Genomic DNA, 18,028 nt, shown 5'->3' with positions numbered 1-18,028 from the left:
GTAGGCGCGGGAGCCGGAGGGGGGGGGCAGTGGGGGCAGCTTGCCCCCCCCAACTCTGGGGCCGTGGGGGCGGTGCCCCCACAACTTTGAGACGGAATACCACACTTTTTTGCAAATGTCTTCTTTTTTTGTTGAAAAACCAATGGATGAAAAATAAGTGGCCTAAAACCGGTGAGAAAACTAGATTTGGCGGTACCCTAGGTTGATCTCTATTATGGTGTGCCTCCCAGTCTGAAAGTAGTTCCCGCGCCCCTGACCATGCAAGACACTTCGCGGACTGCAATGTAGGTAATACTACGCGTGGGGTATGCTGCCGCTGGTTACGCAATTCAAAACTCAAGCCTGGGCTCGATTCAAAACTCAAGCCTATGATTCGTGGTAAAATGTTGTAATGATGCCTGTTGCCTCTTATATTGAATCAAACAGAGTAAAAACAGGGTCTGCATAAGGTAATCACCACTCACCAGCCTGCTGAGGCTCACCTCTCCTCGTTGTGTTTGTCCTGGTGATATCATTTCAATTTCAGAATAAATGAATTGTTGATGGACTGTCAGTAAAGTCGGTCTGTAGGTTCCGGTAAAGTTCATCTGCCCTTTTCAGTATTTTGAGGGATAACTGTAAACTGTATGACGGGTATGACTCGCTAAGAGCATTCAGACATTTAATTTGCTGCTTGTGCAAGCCACTGTAAAAGTTTTTATGGTAATATCGGCCAGGGATCTAAACTGGTACAAGTTATTAACCCGCGCACCGACGGGGGTCTGCGCCAACTTCGTACCGCCCCCCCCCCCCCCGTCGCGACGGGGGGGGGGGCGGATGACCGCCCCCCCTGAAATCTCGAGAACGAAGCAAGATAGCGACAAGCGGTAAACGGCAAGGGATACGCACGGAAAAGGTCTACAATTTTTACTAAGGTCATTTTCAGGTCAGGTCAAAGATGACGTCACAGGGGTCAAAAAAAGTCAAAATGGCGGCGCTAGGTATGGAGAGTTTATCTCGAATAACTTTCGACCTAGTCAATATAGGAACAAACTAAGGGCAGCATCGTGATCCTCTCGTCAATCCGCATCGAATGATAAATATGTTGACCTCGAAAGGTCAAGGTCAAAGGTTGACCTCAGGTCACGTGACCTCGAGGTCATCATGTATATCATTCGATGCGCCTTGACGAGCTGAACACAATGAGACCATCCGCGCGGCTGTATCTTGTTCCTGTACTGAGTTATTGTCAAAAAACCGCTGGTGACCTTTGATGACGTCACATGACCTTACAGCTGCCCAACAGCAAAACAGACCTCAAGGTAGTGAAGGTTGATCGTATATGAGGTCATGTATGGTTTATGGGGCCATTCCGACCCGTTTTAGTGGTAAAAACAGGGAGTTGATTTTTCCCCCATTGACTTATAGGTAATGGGGAGGTCGAGAAATTGACCTGACCTTAGGTCATCGATATCAAAATTCCGAGATATACAAATTGTAGCTACTAATGACCTTATAACATCCTGCGACTTTCAAAGGCCTCCGACATCTACTGTAGCTCTGGCACGGTGACAAAGTTGCAAAAAAGTGACTTGAGGTTGGGTCATTCAAAGTGACCTGGTGACCTGACCTTAAAAGTTAGGAGGTTCAAACTTGCACGCACACCATGTGTAAAATTGATGAGACAATAGTCGTACCAAACTGCGCCGCGGTTTTCCCGCTATTCGCGAAAAACCTCAGGGGGGGGGGGCGGATATCCGCCCCCCCCGTCGGTGCGCGGGTTAAAACAAACTTTACAAAAACTTAAGTTTATTGAGATTGGTGTGTGCAATGCATCTCAGCTACATTCCAGACCAGTAGGTGACTTTGTGACAATGAGCGTATGCTTCCACTTTCTTGTACCTATATTGATATATACTAGAATGTACAACTACACACACCCTTTGTTCACGTAAATGCGCATTTGTTTTCGCTGATAGTTGCGCTCAGCCCTCTCTGGCTGAGACCTTTTGGGACATCTGGCAAGGGCTGCTTTGTTGGGAGACCTAATAGATTCTGGTTACCTGCTGACATCTCTGCAGAATGCTGAACAGAGAGTGATGATGTAAAAAGTGGACTGGGAAAAGGAATACCTCTTTGGTTTTGGAAAGTATGGGAAAAAGTAAAGCTTGTGTGAATGTTGATTTGGATTGCTATCCGTCAGCAGTCACTATAACGACCACGTTTTGTATATTCTATTTATATATTTTGTATATAAGATTAAGTACCTACACAACTGACTGAACTAAATTGTGACTGAACTGAATGTAGAGGCAGTCCTGGTCGTCTGTTTAAAAGCAGCGGAGTGGAACAAGACATATTGTTGAATGGGTTAAGATGTAAACGACAATCAATTGCCGTTCAACCTGCTATGTAGCTGCTTCTTTTGTTCTGCTCCCAGTGCCAGATCATGCTTCTTAGCTTTCTAATTACTTACAAAAGTTTCGAAATTTTCTGCTTGTGTCTGTTCTTTGGTCGGGCCACATTTACTCCTTAATTTTTTTCTGTTCCAAGAGCACCGTTTTGTCATACCTTAGCATGCTTGATTTTTAAAGAACGGACACATTTGAAGCCTTTATATATTCAGGTGATGATTAACACTAATTGATTAGGTTGGGCTTGTTCCGGGGCTAGTTAAGGCCGCCCTACACTGGACCTCGCATGCGGGTTGCGAGCTTTTGGGTTTTCGGGTTTATTCCCAGTTAAAGGATACACTCTATGTCAAGTTACCCACACCTGACACCACCATGTTAACAAGCGAGTCTGCATGGTTTTAGCATGCAAAGCCAACTTGCATCGCATTCCAAAATTTGATTTTGAGTCAACTTTCGATTTTTCTCGCTGCGAGGGCTGAGAGTTTTGGTGCTTTTTTGATGAAGCCGAATTTTGGTTCGTTGTGATGTTATTGCGATAGTACGCAATTTTTAGTGGGTGTACCGGCTTCACTGCATTCATGTAGTGACCATAATAGAATGATTTAATCACTCCATGAATGAGTTTTATACTCGCGAATCCAAAACCCGCAGACTCGCAACCCGCATGCGAGGTCCAGTGTGGGGCGGCCTTTAGACGGATATCCAAGAAGTGCAAGCACTCACTAATTTCGTTCAACTAATTGACTTTGAGCTCAGTATTCATCTCATCAGTTTCAGTGCAAATTCACGGCCACCTAAAACTTCCGGGCTAATGGTCCGACCCGCTCACGACCTATCGCATTTGCAATCCGTCCTCTCAGCGCCTCGCTGCTATGCAGGCACCGTCTGCCGCGCTCCCGCTGGTGGTGCCATTTGAATAAGTGATACGGCCGCGACTCGGCGCCGGTCGCGGCCGGCGACCGGTCGGCGCGGCGCGGCGGAGCGGGGATTGGGGCCGCGACAGGTCAGCAGTGGCCCAGCCTCTCGGCCCAGGGCGGAGCTCGGCCGCTGGTGCCGTCGATATGCCGTGGCCGAGCTGGTCGCACTGATGTGGATCAATGTATCCCGCTCGCGCCTACTTACGCTGGTGGTACGCGTCTCACGTTAGCTACCCCACGCCCCACGGCGACGTCTTAATTTTTGGAGCTGTGTGATATCCATGCTCCAGCTCGGTAGCGTCTATAAAAGCCGCTCCGCTTGTTTGATGGAGTCTGAATACATTTGTTTTTAAATCGTTTTCAACATGTTTTTGATTGCATTGCATATTTAACTCATTATGCGACTATTCTATTTTGTATTTTCTGATTTCTTTGTTGAAATTGGAGAAAATTTATATTTTTGCAATGCATATTCACACATCCTACATGCCTCAAAACGAAATCGTTATGTATTGCATTGGACTGGTAGCTACAAAAATATGTTGACCTATATCCGAGTTTCGTCTCGGCGTCATATTGATTACGCTACCTGAAGTTACCGAACTTGGCCCAACTATCGCTATATTCTGAAGGTAGCAAGAACTTCTGTGATTCAAGTTTCGAGAAGGGCAACGCATTTACCTTATGCTACAAAAACTGGAGTAAAATATAGATTATAGTACTTATTTCATAATACACAAATATGTACATTGTAATTAGTTAGGTATAACTGACGCCTTGAACTCTAAACTGCTGTGGTTGTTCAAATTACTCAATCTAAAATTCAGGAAGCTCGCAACTAGTGTGTGGTCTCAGACCACCACTGTTAAATTAGGTCCATCAGCATCAAACGAGGGACAGATCTGTCATTGCCAATTGAAAGATAAATCTGTCAATGCCAAGTAAAAGACAAATCCATCAATGCCAGCTTGGGTTTAGCCATGGTCGTGCCACACGAGCGCGTGAAAGCCCAGCCCGTCAGTCTATGTTGTTCCCGCAGTGAGTCTTATTTGTGCGCCAGTCACAATACATTGCGACAGGACAATACAAATCACTGCAGAGCGGGGCTAACAAAGTTAGCTGGCTAACGCTGCGCGCCACTGCGGCGCTGGCCGCTGTGTGAGGACAGGCGGACACCGTATCACTCTGCGTCTACCACAGGAACCGCCAGTCGGCGACGTTATAGACCCGATTGTGGCCCAGTATATTTCCTAAAGGAACACTTCGTTGCTACTGATGAATTCTGCTAAGGGAGATAGGCTTTCCTTAGAGGTATGCTATGCTTTACAGCTAGTTTAAACTACTCCTATCGTTAGAGTATAGTTAGAATTGGAATGGATGCTGCAGTTGTACTCCATGGCAACGGTCCACTTCACCCGTTTTAGTTCACTTATTGTTACATTAACCTGTTGTCTGAATAGCCTCGCAGAATACATAAGCAGCTTAGTAGCACCTTCCGATTTTCATTTTCATATATGAAGGTAGATGTGATTTGATAAGAAGTATCTGCATAGATAAGAATTCGACAAAAAACGCTAAAACATACATTTTAAACCGTGCTAGACTGAATCTCCAGCCGAACGCCATTGATTGAGGAAGGGGGGGGGGCGGACAACACCCCCCCAAATCCTCTTCGAAACTATACGTCTTAGCGGAACACGCGAAGTGGCGTTGGAAAAGTCTCACTGAGACAGGCAGCGTTCCTGAAATTTTTAGGATTTGATGTCACGTGACTGATTGTCAGGCCAAATGTCAAAACTGAGCATATTAGCATTAAGGGCTCTGGTGAACGCAGTGTCGAAGCCATCTAGCCCAGTTTTGGATCGAATACGAACAAAAGATCAATGAAGCTATTCCGAAAGTGTTGAACTCATATTAAATATTTTTCGAGGTCAAGGTCAGTTCAAAAGGTCACGCATTTTAAAAGTAATATAAATAACATAGTGACACATGTCTTCTAGCAATCTTTTGCCATAGAACTCAACAAAAGTATCGTAGGTGCTATTACGAGATCATCTGTAACAGTAAAAGGCGAAGGTCACTGGTCAGGTCAGGATCAGGCAAAAGAAAGTCCAATCGCGCGATTACTTCTTGAGTTACCGCGAAATGTCGGCAGAGGCGTTAAACGCCCCCTCACTCGGTCAATAACAGATTAAGAAGCACGATAAACATATTGTGATGTTCACTGGCCCATTAGCAGACCGATCGCCCGCTGTTGGGCTGATCAAAGGGCGGCGTGGACGTAAAATGATTGGTGTCAGCAACAGGCGTTTGTCGCTTCGGTTTTAAATGAGTTTGATTACGATTCTGCCGTTTATACGGTACATAATACATATGCTTCAGAATGTAGTGATAAGAAATGCCAAGCGAAATACGACAGAGACATTGGAGGTGTTGGAAACTGTCATAACTGAGTGTCTTCTTTGTTTTTTGGAGAGAAGCCACAATCTGCAATCTGCATGTATAAAATTTTGATCTAGCCCCGTATTACACCATGCCTCACTGCGCTCGACGACAGAAATTATGCCAGAAGTAGCAAATAATTCGTTCGTTATTGGGTACGAGTTAACCCTGGGGCGGCCAGGGAAACGATGCATTTCCCAAAATAAGTTTTCATGGGTATCATGTAAAGTGGTGACGTAAAGCGCATCTAAACATGCAGGCTTAAAAAGCATAAGAGATGTGCGCTCCTATTTGTCTTTCCCAACTTTAGTGACATTCTTTTTATATAACTTATTTATGCTGCACTGATAAGGTTGTTACTAACACGTTGCTCAAATTTCTCCATTTGAGGTTTTTATATTCAGGGTTGGAGCAACTAAGCCTAACTACTTAAATATCACCAGTGTTTCTTTTGACCAGCTGAGTCGATCGAATGCTTGCCACTAGATGAAGAACCTACGCGAGGCCAATATCAATTATTTACTTAGAATTATTAAATTCAAGTTCAATTAATAATAAGGTTATTTTTTACTCAAATTTATGAAAGCTTTTCAAAATCATTTAACAGTCGACACTTGGCATAGCAATAAGATAGATCATCAGATGAGCATAGGCGTAGCAAACAGGTTATGCTTTTGTCATTTCTATTTAGAATTCAATTTGGAGTCGGCAACTCTCCTAAATATGGAACTAGAGCCACAAAACGTCACCGTTATCATAGTATTAGTGTCACTCTCCCTACCGGAAGATTTGATCGCGTTTACTAAGATGCCGTAAAAATGCAATAAATTGGACCTAATTGATCGGTCGGAAGGTTATGTGCCACATTTCGGATATTTTATAGGACGCACTTCCCATCACAAAGAAGCTTTACCTATCTCGGAAAGTGGCTGGCGGTGTCCCTGAATGTGAATTTAGGTCCTTGCGGGACTGCCAATTTGTCAAGTAAACACCAACGCAGCGCTGTTTACTACAAACACGATACTCGATACGACGCTCAATGGGACAATTGACTTCTTCATATTTTTTTACATGATTAACTGGGATCTATATCAGCTCACAGATAAAGCTCCCACATATCGCGATCAACTTTCCAGCTATGCAGCAACAGGTGCAATCCTATAGTTAGACTATTTGGTTGCCCTTGTATTATGTTAGGTACCTATACCAATTTTTATTCATAATCATTACGGAATAGGTACATCTATCGTTATAGTTTGGCTCTGATTTCATTTCACTTCTAAATGATTACTGTGGCATTGAGCTTGCATTTGGGACAGTATTTTCATATAATACGAGTTAGTACAGCGGCTGGTAATTTGAAGAGTACCTAAGCCTGGGTCTACTTAATTCATTCATAATGCTTATAAGCCGGCCGGTTGACAGGTGTCCCATACGGCCTTGGGTGTCCCTACGTGCCATCTGTTGATTGAGGCGTGTCGTCATCGCACGGCTGTCTCACCTGGAGCTGCCCGGGTCACAGTCGACATGATGAGCGCCCAGAGGACTCGGGCCGTCCTCATTTCTGCTTGGCAGCGCTCCGTTGTCAGCCGGGACCCACCGGAGCTCACGGCTGAGCACAGCTCGTCGGTGTTCACCGGAACTCACAGATGAGCACAGCCTTTCGGGGCTCACTGGAACTCACAGGAACTCACAGCTGAGCACTGCAGCTCATCGGTGCTCACAGTTGAGCACTACGACTAATCGGAGCTCACATAAACTCAGCTGGGCACAGCTCATTGCAGACCGCATTTCACAGCTTAGCGGTACCTATGCACAGATCTTTCGAGACTCGCCGTAAATCAAGAAGCCAATGCCGTTCATTTACACTCGTTTTAACTGCCTCCAGCTCTTGTGCTTCCCAGCTTTTTCTCATTGCAAGGATATGAGCACCTCTCTTCCATCACAAGTTTTTTCCTGTCTTCGACACACCGTCGAAGCTAAAGTCCTCTGCGGACTGTAGACAGTCCTCAGCAGACCACGGACCGTCCTTCTCGGACCTTCTTCCACTGACTCCGGCGTCTGCGTTGTTCCTCGTGTCGTCGCGCCCGGACCGACCGCTTCAATGCGAACTCGTCTAAGACACAACCATCGGGTCCGCGGTGGTGTCACGTTTCCTCTATCACGCCCGTCACATAGACGGACTTTGTCACATTCGTGACTCAAATGACCTTCCGCAACACCCGGAGTGGAGATCCTGTTCGAGACTCCCTGAAGTTCCGCACCGCTCAGAGCTGCCCGCTCCCTCCCTCCGGAAAGCACGTCTTAGCAGCACACACGTCCACCGTCGTAAGAACGAACGTCGGCGGCGCACCACCAATACCCCTCCTACCCACGCATGGGGCGCCGCGCCACTGAGCCGCCGTCAGCCGCCGCCGGCGGTCGTCGGTGCCGATGAAGGCACAGCGTCGAATCGACGGGCCGACCGGCGCCCGATCCCTGGAGAACTGCCGTGGAAGTTGTCATGATTGCGTTGCTAACTTGTGAAGCGTGCTCCATGGGCGAGCTGTACGAGCGCTTCGGTGGTCTCAGAATGATTGACGTCATGAGTCTCGAAGGGATTTGTAGTTTATACTGCCGTCAGATGGGGAGTATAAATGAAGTAATGTGTTCTTTACAACACTGATGAGAACGAGACAGTTTGCTTAGAAACCGCAAGGACCATAGCACAGTAGACAAACCTGATAACGCATTTGTTGGGGAGCAAGATCAGACCCAACTAAAAGATTTTCAGCTCTACATATGTCGTCACCTTGTTCCGATAAATCGCGGGAAAACGTCGAGTGGAAATAGTCCCCTTCTTCGTCCAGGGAGGGCAAAGGACAAATTTGCTCACTTGAAAAAAAATAGCATCGCGGGAAAACGTCAACGAGTGACAATAGTCCCCTTCCTCGTCCAGGGAGGGTGAAGGACAAATTTGCTCACTTGGAAAAAATTAGCATCCCGACAAGTTTTACAGCTCAGGGCATGCTGCAGTGTCTTAGAACCTTCCAATATAATATTAAATTTATCCGCGAAGGGCGGCTGCCGGCTACTGCCTAATTTCCATTAGTTCAAAATAATGAATAGGTATTGAATTGCCCTAAACAGTGGCATTTTCATCCGCCACATGCACACCCGCCTCATGTTTCACAGCGTTGCCTGGCTCAATGCCGGCCTCAGTGAGGTTGGCAGGTCCCGCCGCCACTGACCGGAGCCGCTGCCGTCCCGCACCACGGCGCCCATGGGAGCCAGATGACCTCCGCTGTGCCGGCGGCTGCCCCCGGGATCAGTTGGTAATAATGTGGGGACCATTGTCTGAGCTGGGCCACCGCCCGGTGCCGAACCTCGCCCCAGAGTGCGGAGCGCCGTCTCCAGAGGCTGGTCCTGCGTCAGAGGTGGGGTGTGCGATCACTCCGGTGCATCCCATCTGTTGCGAGGTGCTCGGATCGGTCCCGCGACCACTGAGACGGAATGTTACTGACGCAGTCTGACCCACTCTGCTGCTGTGTAGCGTGCACTGTTTTCTGGTACGTTGTCGGCGGCTGTTTCGATGTGTCGTCCCGTTCGGCGGCACCAATAAAATCGCACCCTGCGCCCATATCGGGTGGCTCCCGATGGTTTCCACGAAAATTGAATCGTCCAGCCGACGTGGCGTCGGAACCAAGTTGACTCCAGACAAAGGCAGTTGATTCTGTGGTCCGCCAGCAAAGTATGCCGAGCCACTCCGCCGAGTAGAAATCTCGAATGACTAACTTGCCGGAAAACAATAAACATCCCGCCAAGAGCAAGACAAATTGGCATAAAATGCGTATTGCTCATTGCACAGCAGCGTCAGCCACGCGGCAATCTGTAGCGGCGCACGGCAGGGCGGTGTCTAAACCCGGGAAGGAGGGTCGCGGAGTTTCCATTTTTCTTCCTCCCGGCTTCTCGAGACACACCGGCTGTCGCTCCCATCCATCACAGCATCCGACCAATAAAGGCGATATGGTCTGGGGATGGTCGAATCTGGTTACCAGGTCGACTAATGCGGTCAGCAACAGATATTTGCCGTGCTCTCCGCCTCTGATGTCGATGGTGGTTACGTTACGTACTAGGTAGGTAAACACACGAAAAATTGAATTGCTTACCGAGCGGTATCTGAAATGATTGACACTGTTTTATAATGGTGCTAATCTCCTCAACTTGCTGTAACCTGATCGGCGACCCTACTTCGACGTTCAACGTTTCATGACGGCGTTTGGGGCTAGGCCGAGTTTTCCGGCACAGTCTGCTTACAGGCGTCGACTGCTCCTGCCATCTAGCGGCAAGACCGGAAAGGTTACGTGCCGCATGGGCGCAGTCTGACCGAGATCAACTAACATCCTAATGCCAAAGTGAATGCCGTCAAATTCTACGGAGTGGGATCACGAACATCTGTAGTCGCCATGCCTTTCATGCCACATGAATCAGGGTGCTGTTATTTGAACTTCGGATCCACGTCCATTTTCCAAATTAGTTCTGATTAGTCCCAGTGCTTGTATGGCGATTGGCCAACACTTCTAACGAGCTTACTGGCTATCTGGGGTTTACTGCAATGTGTCGTTAAAGTGACATAGGTGAAACAAAGAGCCTTCTCTCTAGAGCCGATTCTCACGGCGAATGGCGCTTAGTCACTCAGAATCAGACACAAAGAACTCGCCTGTAGAATTGCCGCCTTGATGCGTCAGAGCCGTGCATTAAATCAGATTTACGGCCATAACTGGCGTGGTTACATAAGGGATATCAGCAGATCAGCAAACGGAAAGGCGTTAGAAATATTGATAAACCTGAAATCAGACTAACACTCAAATATTTGTACCGTCTCTGATCCGCTTGGAAGCTAATGCAGCACACTATCGTAATTCATCACGCAGAGCGCGATAACTGAATCCGAAGATAAACACGTTCTCTGGGGATTAGCTGTCTTCATTAACCCTTGGCAGCTTAACGTCATACATGTCCGTAGGACGCCGAAACTTCGGCGCACAAACTGTTTGAAGTTTCACAAACCGGACAGCCGACACGTGTCAGAAACCCAAACAAAACAGGGGATAATCCATTACCGACTATCGCACGTCAGAATCACACGGGGGAGTTACAAGCATGAAAACGGGTTGCCGCACACTGTCTGGGGCAGTATTCTGTCACAGCCACTATTCATTCAGGTATCTCTGTCACAAAATTACTGTTACAAAAATCACCACACTTCAAACTATCCTGAAATTGGCAGGGTGAAAACTCAAAGCGCACACGATATCTCCCGTCTCCGAGACGATTCGTCCAGTCATCAAACATAGGATGAGCATGAACAATTATCAAAGCGACAACTCATCGAAGTAGCCCTGTTTGTCGCTACACACTCCGAGACTTATTCGTTATTCCTTGCATTTAGCGAGCAAGACGAGATCCGTGTCTTGCTCGCTCGGTGCAAGACACGAACCGGCCAGGACGGTATGCGGGGCACGGGGTCTGCTCAGTTGGTGCCTCCTCTTAGTCCTTCTGTCCCGTCACTGACAAGTGCCCAACACAGCTGTGCAGCCCGTGAAGGCAGCATAAAGTCGGTAGCACAGCCCGAACAGCGCGTGCGAACCAGTCCGGCCAGCGCTAGCGAACTAGCTCGACGCCAGCAGCGCAGTCCGACCAGCACTGACGAGCCTGCCTGGCACCGGCAGTAGGCGAACCAGCCGGTCAAACAGCCCTGACAAACCAGCCCGGCACTGGTAGCACCACCAGACCACCGAGCCAGCGCGGCGCTGGCAGTTTTAGTCTCGACCGACCAGCGCTAACGAACCAGCGCGACGCTGGCAGAAGTCCCCACCGACCAGCCAGCGCGGAGCTGGTAGCTGGCAGTCTCGGCCGACAAAGCAGCGTCCCTCCACACCGCCACACCCCACCAGTCGCCCTCACGTGTTCCAATAGTGACTCTGATTCAGATCAAGCCGTAGCGCGCGGAACACCTTATCGGAGAGTAAGCACCAGGGGTAGCCGAGCAGACGGCTCACCTCCGCCTCGGTACGGCCGTACGATCGGGCGGCGGCGCGCAGCCAATCGTAGAACTGCGGCGACCACTCGGGGCTGCGGGGCCAGTCGGCTCGCAGGAGCACCGCGTTGGCACGTACGAACAGCCGGCGTAGGTTCTTGCCCGTGTGCGCCAGAAGGAGAACGGTGGCAGACGATATGCGCTCCCGCACCACCTGTGGGGGAGGGGGGGGGGGGGGGGTGAGACGGGACGACACGCACACGGACGACGGTAATAGAGCACAGCCGGATGTCTGGTAATAAAGGACGGGCGAAGGGAGGGACGGGTGCGGACAGGGATTGAGATGAGGCAACACAGTTCATATTTGCTGTGCATGTTCATCCATAGTATTGACTGGACATGGCAACAGAGAATGACTAGCATAAAGAATGGTCAGCATGATATAGAAAGGTAGCAAAGAAACGCAAAACAATAGTGGGGCCCGCTGGTAGCAATATCGCGACTGATACAAATGTATTGTGTACCAATAAAGTATCTCCCACCATTCCGCAGAGTGCGTCTACACACAAAACAATGCTTATATAAAAGCCTACGAGACAAAATCCCAAACCAATCCCATTTCCTGGTATGTTCATAGGTATCAGTTCTACGACAGAAATAGGCTAGAGTATGCACTGTGCCAAGACCGAGCAGCTCATTGGGCTGCTAGGCACTCTATGACAGCGCCATGTTACACCATTCCCTGTAGGACACCAGAGTAACCCCTCCCCGCCGCTGCGGTCTCACCACTCACCAGTGTGTGCACCAGCGGACAGTGCCGCAGCAGCATCACCAGAGCCCCGTCGGCACGCTCGTGGAAGCTGGCACTGCGGTGGAAGCGCGGCAGCCCCAGGTGGCCGTACACCTCGAGGTCGGTGCCGTAGTATTCGATGGTGGTGAGAACACTCACCGCGCTCACCTGCCGCGGGGGTGAGAACGGGGAGAGCGGGTGACGACGGTCCCGACTGAACTGGTGAGAGCGGCTGAGCACAGTTGAGATCGGATGAGAATTGGTAAGAATGGGTGAGCTGACGGGCGGGAACGGGTGAGAATACATAGGTGAGCGGCACCCGCCGGACCGGCCGGGTGAGCTCTCGGTCTCTTGCTCGGCTGGCGAGGGTAGAATCTGCGTTACCAATCCCATCCGTCTTCTATAATTCCAGGTCACGGACGACGAAAAACCGGCCACCGAGGGTATTGGCGGTCAACAAAATGAACGAGCAGCCACAACAGCCACTCAGGCAATTCACTTAACCACGACCCAATTTAGACAAGCAACAAACACAAACCTTCCCCGCCCCATCGCCCGCTTCATCCCCCTCCTCTCCCTCCCTCTCTCCACTCACAGCGATGTACGGGGAGCGATAGAGGATGGACTTGACGGGCGCGCCCTGCTGCCAGATGATCTCCTGGTGGCGCGGCTTGCCCTCCAGCCGCAGGTGGACGCGCAGACGGGAGTTGCGCAGCCGCGCGTCCCGCCAGCTCCGGCGGCCCACCGAGCCCGTCGACTCCGTGTGCTCGTTCTGAATCTAAAACGGGCAGAAAGGAGTAGCCTAGTAAAACACTAACCTGAACTTTATTTTATTCATTGAGCCATAAAACAAAAACAGGTAATAATAATAATGATAATAAAATAACCAGTCGGAGCCGCCACAGGCCAGAGCGGCGAGAGCTTGTAAGTCATGATGTAAGTCATTTTTCTTTCTTTGTAAGTTGCGCAGTTTTGTTTTCGCAAATCCGGTGTCCAGTAAAATCATGTTGAGTGACACACCCTACTGGTCACCATGCCAAAAGCGACACGGCACAGTGCACCACACCGGCAGTCCGGTGCGGCCCTGGCCTGTGACCTGTTCTGTCCCGTCACTAACCAGGTGCAGGTTTCGCAGTTTGTTCTCGGCCAACAGGTAGAGCAGGTCGTCGCCTAGGTTCTGCGGGCTGATGTGCAGCTCACGCAGGTTGATGAACACGCCTGGGTGCAGCAGCTCCACTTGGAACTTGGTGATGTTGATGAGTTTCAGCACCCTCATCGTCTCGCAGCACACCACAGATACCTGTCGGAGGCGGGCGGCAGCGGCTACAGCAGGTTCTGGTGCGGGAGCTTATCATTTAGGCCCGGGGTTCATAATGTCCCAGTACCAGACGATACACGACCCAGCGGCAAGGAAGATCCAGGTTTGGACCGGAGCAGACAAGCCAATCGCAATATTCCACCGCACCTGTCCGCAGAGAATTTACTAAGACTACACAACCGTGTTGTTTCGTTTTCGATAAGCTAGTTACATGAAACCAGCTCCATAAAAGGTAACTACATGTATGTATCCATGTACTAGTATGCATGGATGCCTACCAATAGAATATACACAATACACATCTACCCTCGGCATACCAATGGTGCACAAGCCAACTCCCTCCACCATCCGTGCACTTCTCTACCAGTCCCGGCACTTTCACAGAAGAGGCGGCGACCCATCGACCCCCTCACCCGACCCGAGTGCGATCCTTGCATACCTGGTCCAGCGCGTGCATGCCCTCGACTCTCTCCAGCAGTAGATCCACCAGCTCAATGTCACGCAGACCGGCCAGGTGACCCATGAGGCGCTGCAGAGAGCGCAGAATCTCGCCGCCCGTCCCGAACACCTCGTCATTCTCCTTTTCAGCCAGCGTGCACACGAATGTGTATCTGAGAATTGGCAGAGCGAGGGGTATGTACTCACAAACAAATGTGTACGTCCAGTATGGTGGGTAGGCAGAGCCAAAGACATCCAGCACGGGGCACGAAGGCGTGTCAAAAAGTATCTGTAAGATTACCGATGATAGGCGCGGTTGTTCAAGAAAGTGACGAAGATGGCACATGTGGCATGATAGCCGCCACCAACGACGGAAAAAGAGAAAACGTGGATTTTTTCAAGTGAAAACCGTAAGCAAGTCAATAATCAATAACCGACTGTTAGCTTTCCTCCGCACGTGAAAATGTCTTCAAGCAAAACTTATAGGGTCTTTGTGTGTCAGGCCGTACTGGGTCAGTAGAGAGCGCCCACAACTAATGCTATAGTCCATATGCCACGCATGACAGCTCAAGCGTTTCCAAACACACCAACAAAACACATCACTCATCTAGGAAGCGGAGCAGACGGCGGTCGCATCTCCAGCCGCAAGCGCTACGTACCGGTGGGCACAGCGGCCGCCCGCTGCCGCTTCTGTCGAGGGCGGGACGCGGCCTCATGCGGGGCACGCCTCTGCCGCCTATTAGCGCCATCTGTTGGTGATAGCGGTAAACGCTCATCTGGCGGTCGGACCACCACACGGCCACGGGCGTTGTTAGAGGCACTCAAACACGGCACACAGGTGGAGGGGGAGGCTGATGGAGCTGAAACTGCAGGGATGTGAGTGGATTATTAAAAGGCGGGTTTGATGGGAAAAGAGGCTAGAAGAACACGGAGTTATCGTTGCATTACGTGTTGGTAGGTCGAATAGTTAAAAACTAAATAGTTGGCGACATATTAGTACAAACGAAATAAAGATGACCGGTCAAAAGGGTAAGGTAACACGGCAAAACAAATTGGAACTAGAAGACCAGTGTCTTTGAACTTCAGACCAGAGAAAACGAGCATAATTTAACTATGGAATATGGACACAATTTGTAACAGCAACGAACACATTCAGCTGCCGAAAAGACCTCTTACCTAAGACTAGAGGCATGATTCAGCTTTTATCACGCTATTATGCCACGGCATCACATGAATTCGATTGATATACGAAAAACTGATGAAAATGTTTATTGAGACACTTTATGCTTCCAGTCCCAGAAAAAAAAACATCACGCAGACACGACTAGACTAAAACACGTCACGCCCCCCAGTTACCACTAAAATTCACCGGCGGCATACCACATATCCCGGTGTCTTGATATTCAGATCTGCATCCGCCTTCGCAGTTTTCGGGCCTGCATCTGAACTGTACCCGTCTCACCTCACCCAGAACGTGGATTGTTATCGTCCGCAGAACCCCGTACCGACCCTGTACCTGCCCCGTGGCCCGCAACGCCTTATAGCAAGCCCCACGCATCAACCCCGACTCTACTTCTCTAGTAACGACCTCGTACCTCTCCTGTACCTGTGCTCGTGTCGACCCCCCAGCTCCCCCAATATCTGCCCCGTACCTGAGCGCGATGACTCCATCCAGCGAGCCCGGGTAGCGCTGAGCGAAGGCCGACAGGGCGTTCATGAACGAGTACATGTTGTAAAAGTTCGCCATCGGCCGGATGACCAGGGTGCGGATGTGACGCGCCATCTTGTCCAGCGCTGTTGATGTGCGGATGTGATCCAGAGTTTTCTGTGGATGGGGCGGGCCAGAGTGAAGCATGGGAAGTTTTCGGCGTTCGAGGCTTATGATCGGTGGTCGGGGGTAGGAGCCGTCTTTTAAAAAAACTGGGGCATTAGGCCGAACAGACCCGCCTCATCGTACTCGTACATTCTCTGAGCTAGAATACAAAAATATGTAATGCATTATTGGCACCTAATCCGAAGAATCGAATAATTAATCGCAAATAAAAGTACAGTATCAGTTCATTCACATCTCCGGTACTTACCTGCCATCCCAGGTAGTAGTTGTATTTGGACTTTGTGAGTACGGTGTCGTCCAGCACGAAGACGCGCCACACGTCGGGCAGGTTGAACGCCTGTGCCCAGTTCCAGCACACCAGCGAGGCGATGTAGCGCTCGTTCATGTTGAGCATGCGGAATATCTTCACCAGCACCAGCTCGGGTAGCAGGTGCCACAGGGAGTACTCTGTAACGGCGCAGACAGACGCCGACTCAGCGGAGGTCGCGGGTGGACCCGCTGAACCGACACATACAGAAAGACGGCCACAAGGAGCAGCTATCGGCCGTTCCGTCACTGGCGTCAAAGCTGCCCCAACAGGTCAACGCCAAGCATCTGCTGAGAACAAAGGGCGCAGATATGAATAAGGTGTTATCAACATCATGCCATCAGTTATGGGCACACAGCGGTTACACAGAGTCTGGTGATAGCCTGAAGAGGAGAGATCAGTCGGTAGTTGATGGTATCGTCTTGTCTCCGCTGTTATGCATGGGAACAGCATCGCAGCACACCAGGGTGTAGGCAGATAAGCAAGTCCGTCACATGCTGCCGTTGATGACATTCAGATAATATGGTGTGACCACAGTGCATGGGTCATCCACAGCATGGCGACAGTGATGCTGCGTCTTCTCTGGAAGCCCCGAGTGATAGCATACTCCGGAATGCCACTGACAACTCCTGCAGTGTCATTGGCCATGGCATGACCTAAACGGAACGGTGGCCATGGTCAGAGAAGTTCAATCAGCTCAGAAGTGAGGTCAGGCCAGCTTGATAAAACAAGAGGATGAGGGGAAATTATAAGCAGTGAAAAAATGAGACAAACATTTAGCCACTCATTGAAACAGGGCTGCGGAAACGATGGATTTTCGGGTGACTCCGACTCCAACTCCGGCTTCAAAAATCGACTCTGAGTCCGACTCCGACTCCAGCTCCGACTCCGGACGTTTCTCTCAAAATCTATATCATGATAATGAAGTTCAAAGTGGAGATGTTTATTTCGCATTAAACAATCCTTTTGAGTTTTAACCCGGCAGTTGCTGGGGTATTTCGCCACCCACCGTTTGCTGGGGGGGGGGGGGGGCGTTAAACGCCCCCAGCCGATAACTCGAGAACCAATAGGCGCAGCGAAACGCACGAGGCGGCAAACGAAAGAACGCGACGAGACGCTTCAGATGAGTACTTTAAAGTTGAATTTTGAGGTCACAGGTCGGGTCAAGGTCAGGTCAAACACCTGAAATCGGGCTTTCAGTCGCATGGACTTCAGGACTTCGCAATGGGCGCCTCTCGTTTTAAACTCTGTCAAAACGGTGCACAATCCATCATTTAAGGCCTACAAGAGTGTCAGCTCCATGTAGGGGTCAGTCAAGCATAGGTCAAGGTCAAGGTCAGGTCAACCGGGTAGGCACATATCCCCGAAAATCAAAACTGATATTCGCAGCCTGTGACACATGTTTTATAGGTAATTTGGGCCGTAGAACACGATGGTGACATTCATAATATCATATGTGTACGTATTTGGCTCAAAAAGTTCAATTTAAGAAATGCATGTATCATGGTCGTAAAGTAGTCACGAGAAATTGTCAAGATTCAGTTCAAGATTATGGAAAATGCGGAACGAT

The 18,028-nt window shown here is 49.7% G+C and overlaps 2 protein-coding genes across 3 annotated transcripts in view; both read right to left on the bottom strand.

Annotated features, from left to right (window-relative positions):
* LOC122392731 (neurotrimin-like) overlaps window positions 1-8,413 on the bottom strand; it is a 32,752-nt gene extending 24,339 nt beyond the window's left edge. Inside the window, exon 1 of one of the 2 annotated variants that reach the window (XM_043387959.1) lies at window positions 7,254-8,413. In XM_043387959.1, the coding sequence (XP_043243894.1) occupies window positions 7,254-7,314 (61 nt within the window). In that variant the 5' untranslated portion in view covers window positions 7,315-8,413. The remainder of the gene's footprint in view (window positions 1-7,253) is intronic. The other variant, XM_043387960.1, reaches the window with a different exon arrangement.
* A 2,283-nt stretch (window positions 8,414-10,696) lies between these two features.
* Window positions 10,697-17,099, bottom strand: LOC122392713. Its single transcript, XM_043387922.1, has 8 exons — window positions 17,066-17,099; window positions 16,399-16,598; window positions 15,970-16,142; window positions 14,319-14,490; window positions 13,679-13,861; window positions 13,157-13,339; window positions 12,565-12,729; window positions 10,697-11,985 (listed from the first exon to the last, which is right to left on the bottom strand). The coding sequence occupies exons 1-8, from the start codon at window positions 17,097-17,099 to the stop codon at window positions 11,695-11,697; spliced, it is 1,401 nt and encodes a 466-aa protein (XP_043243857.1). The 3' UTR covers window positions 10,697-11,694.
* Window positions 17,100-18,028: the final 929 nt, after the last annotated feature.

The sequence above is a fragment of the Amphibalanus amphitrite genome, unplaced genomic scaffold (genome assembly GCF_019059575.1).
Source record: "Amphibalanus amphitrite isolate SeventyFive unplaced genomic scaffold, NRLGWU_Aamphi_draft 000498F_arrow, whole genome shotgun sequence".
Classification (NCBI taxonomy): domain Eukaryota; kingdom Metazoa; phylum Arthropoda; class Thecostraca; order Balanomorpha; family Balanidae; genus Amphibalanus; species Amphibalanus amphitrite.
Note: the sequence above shows the minus strand (reverse complement) of the source record. Positions and strands in the feature narration are given on the sequence as shown.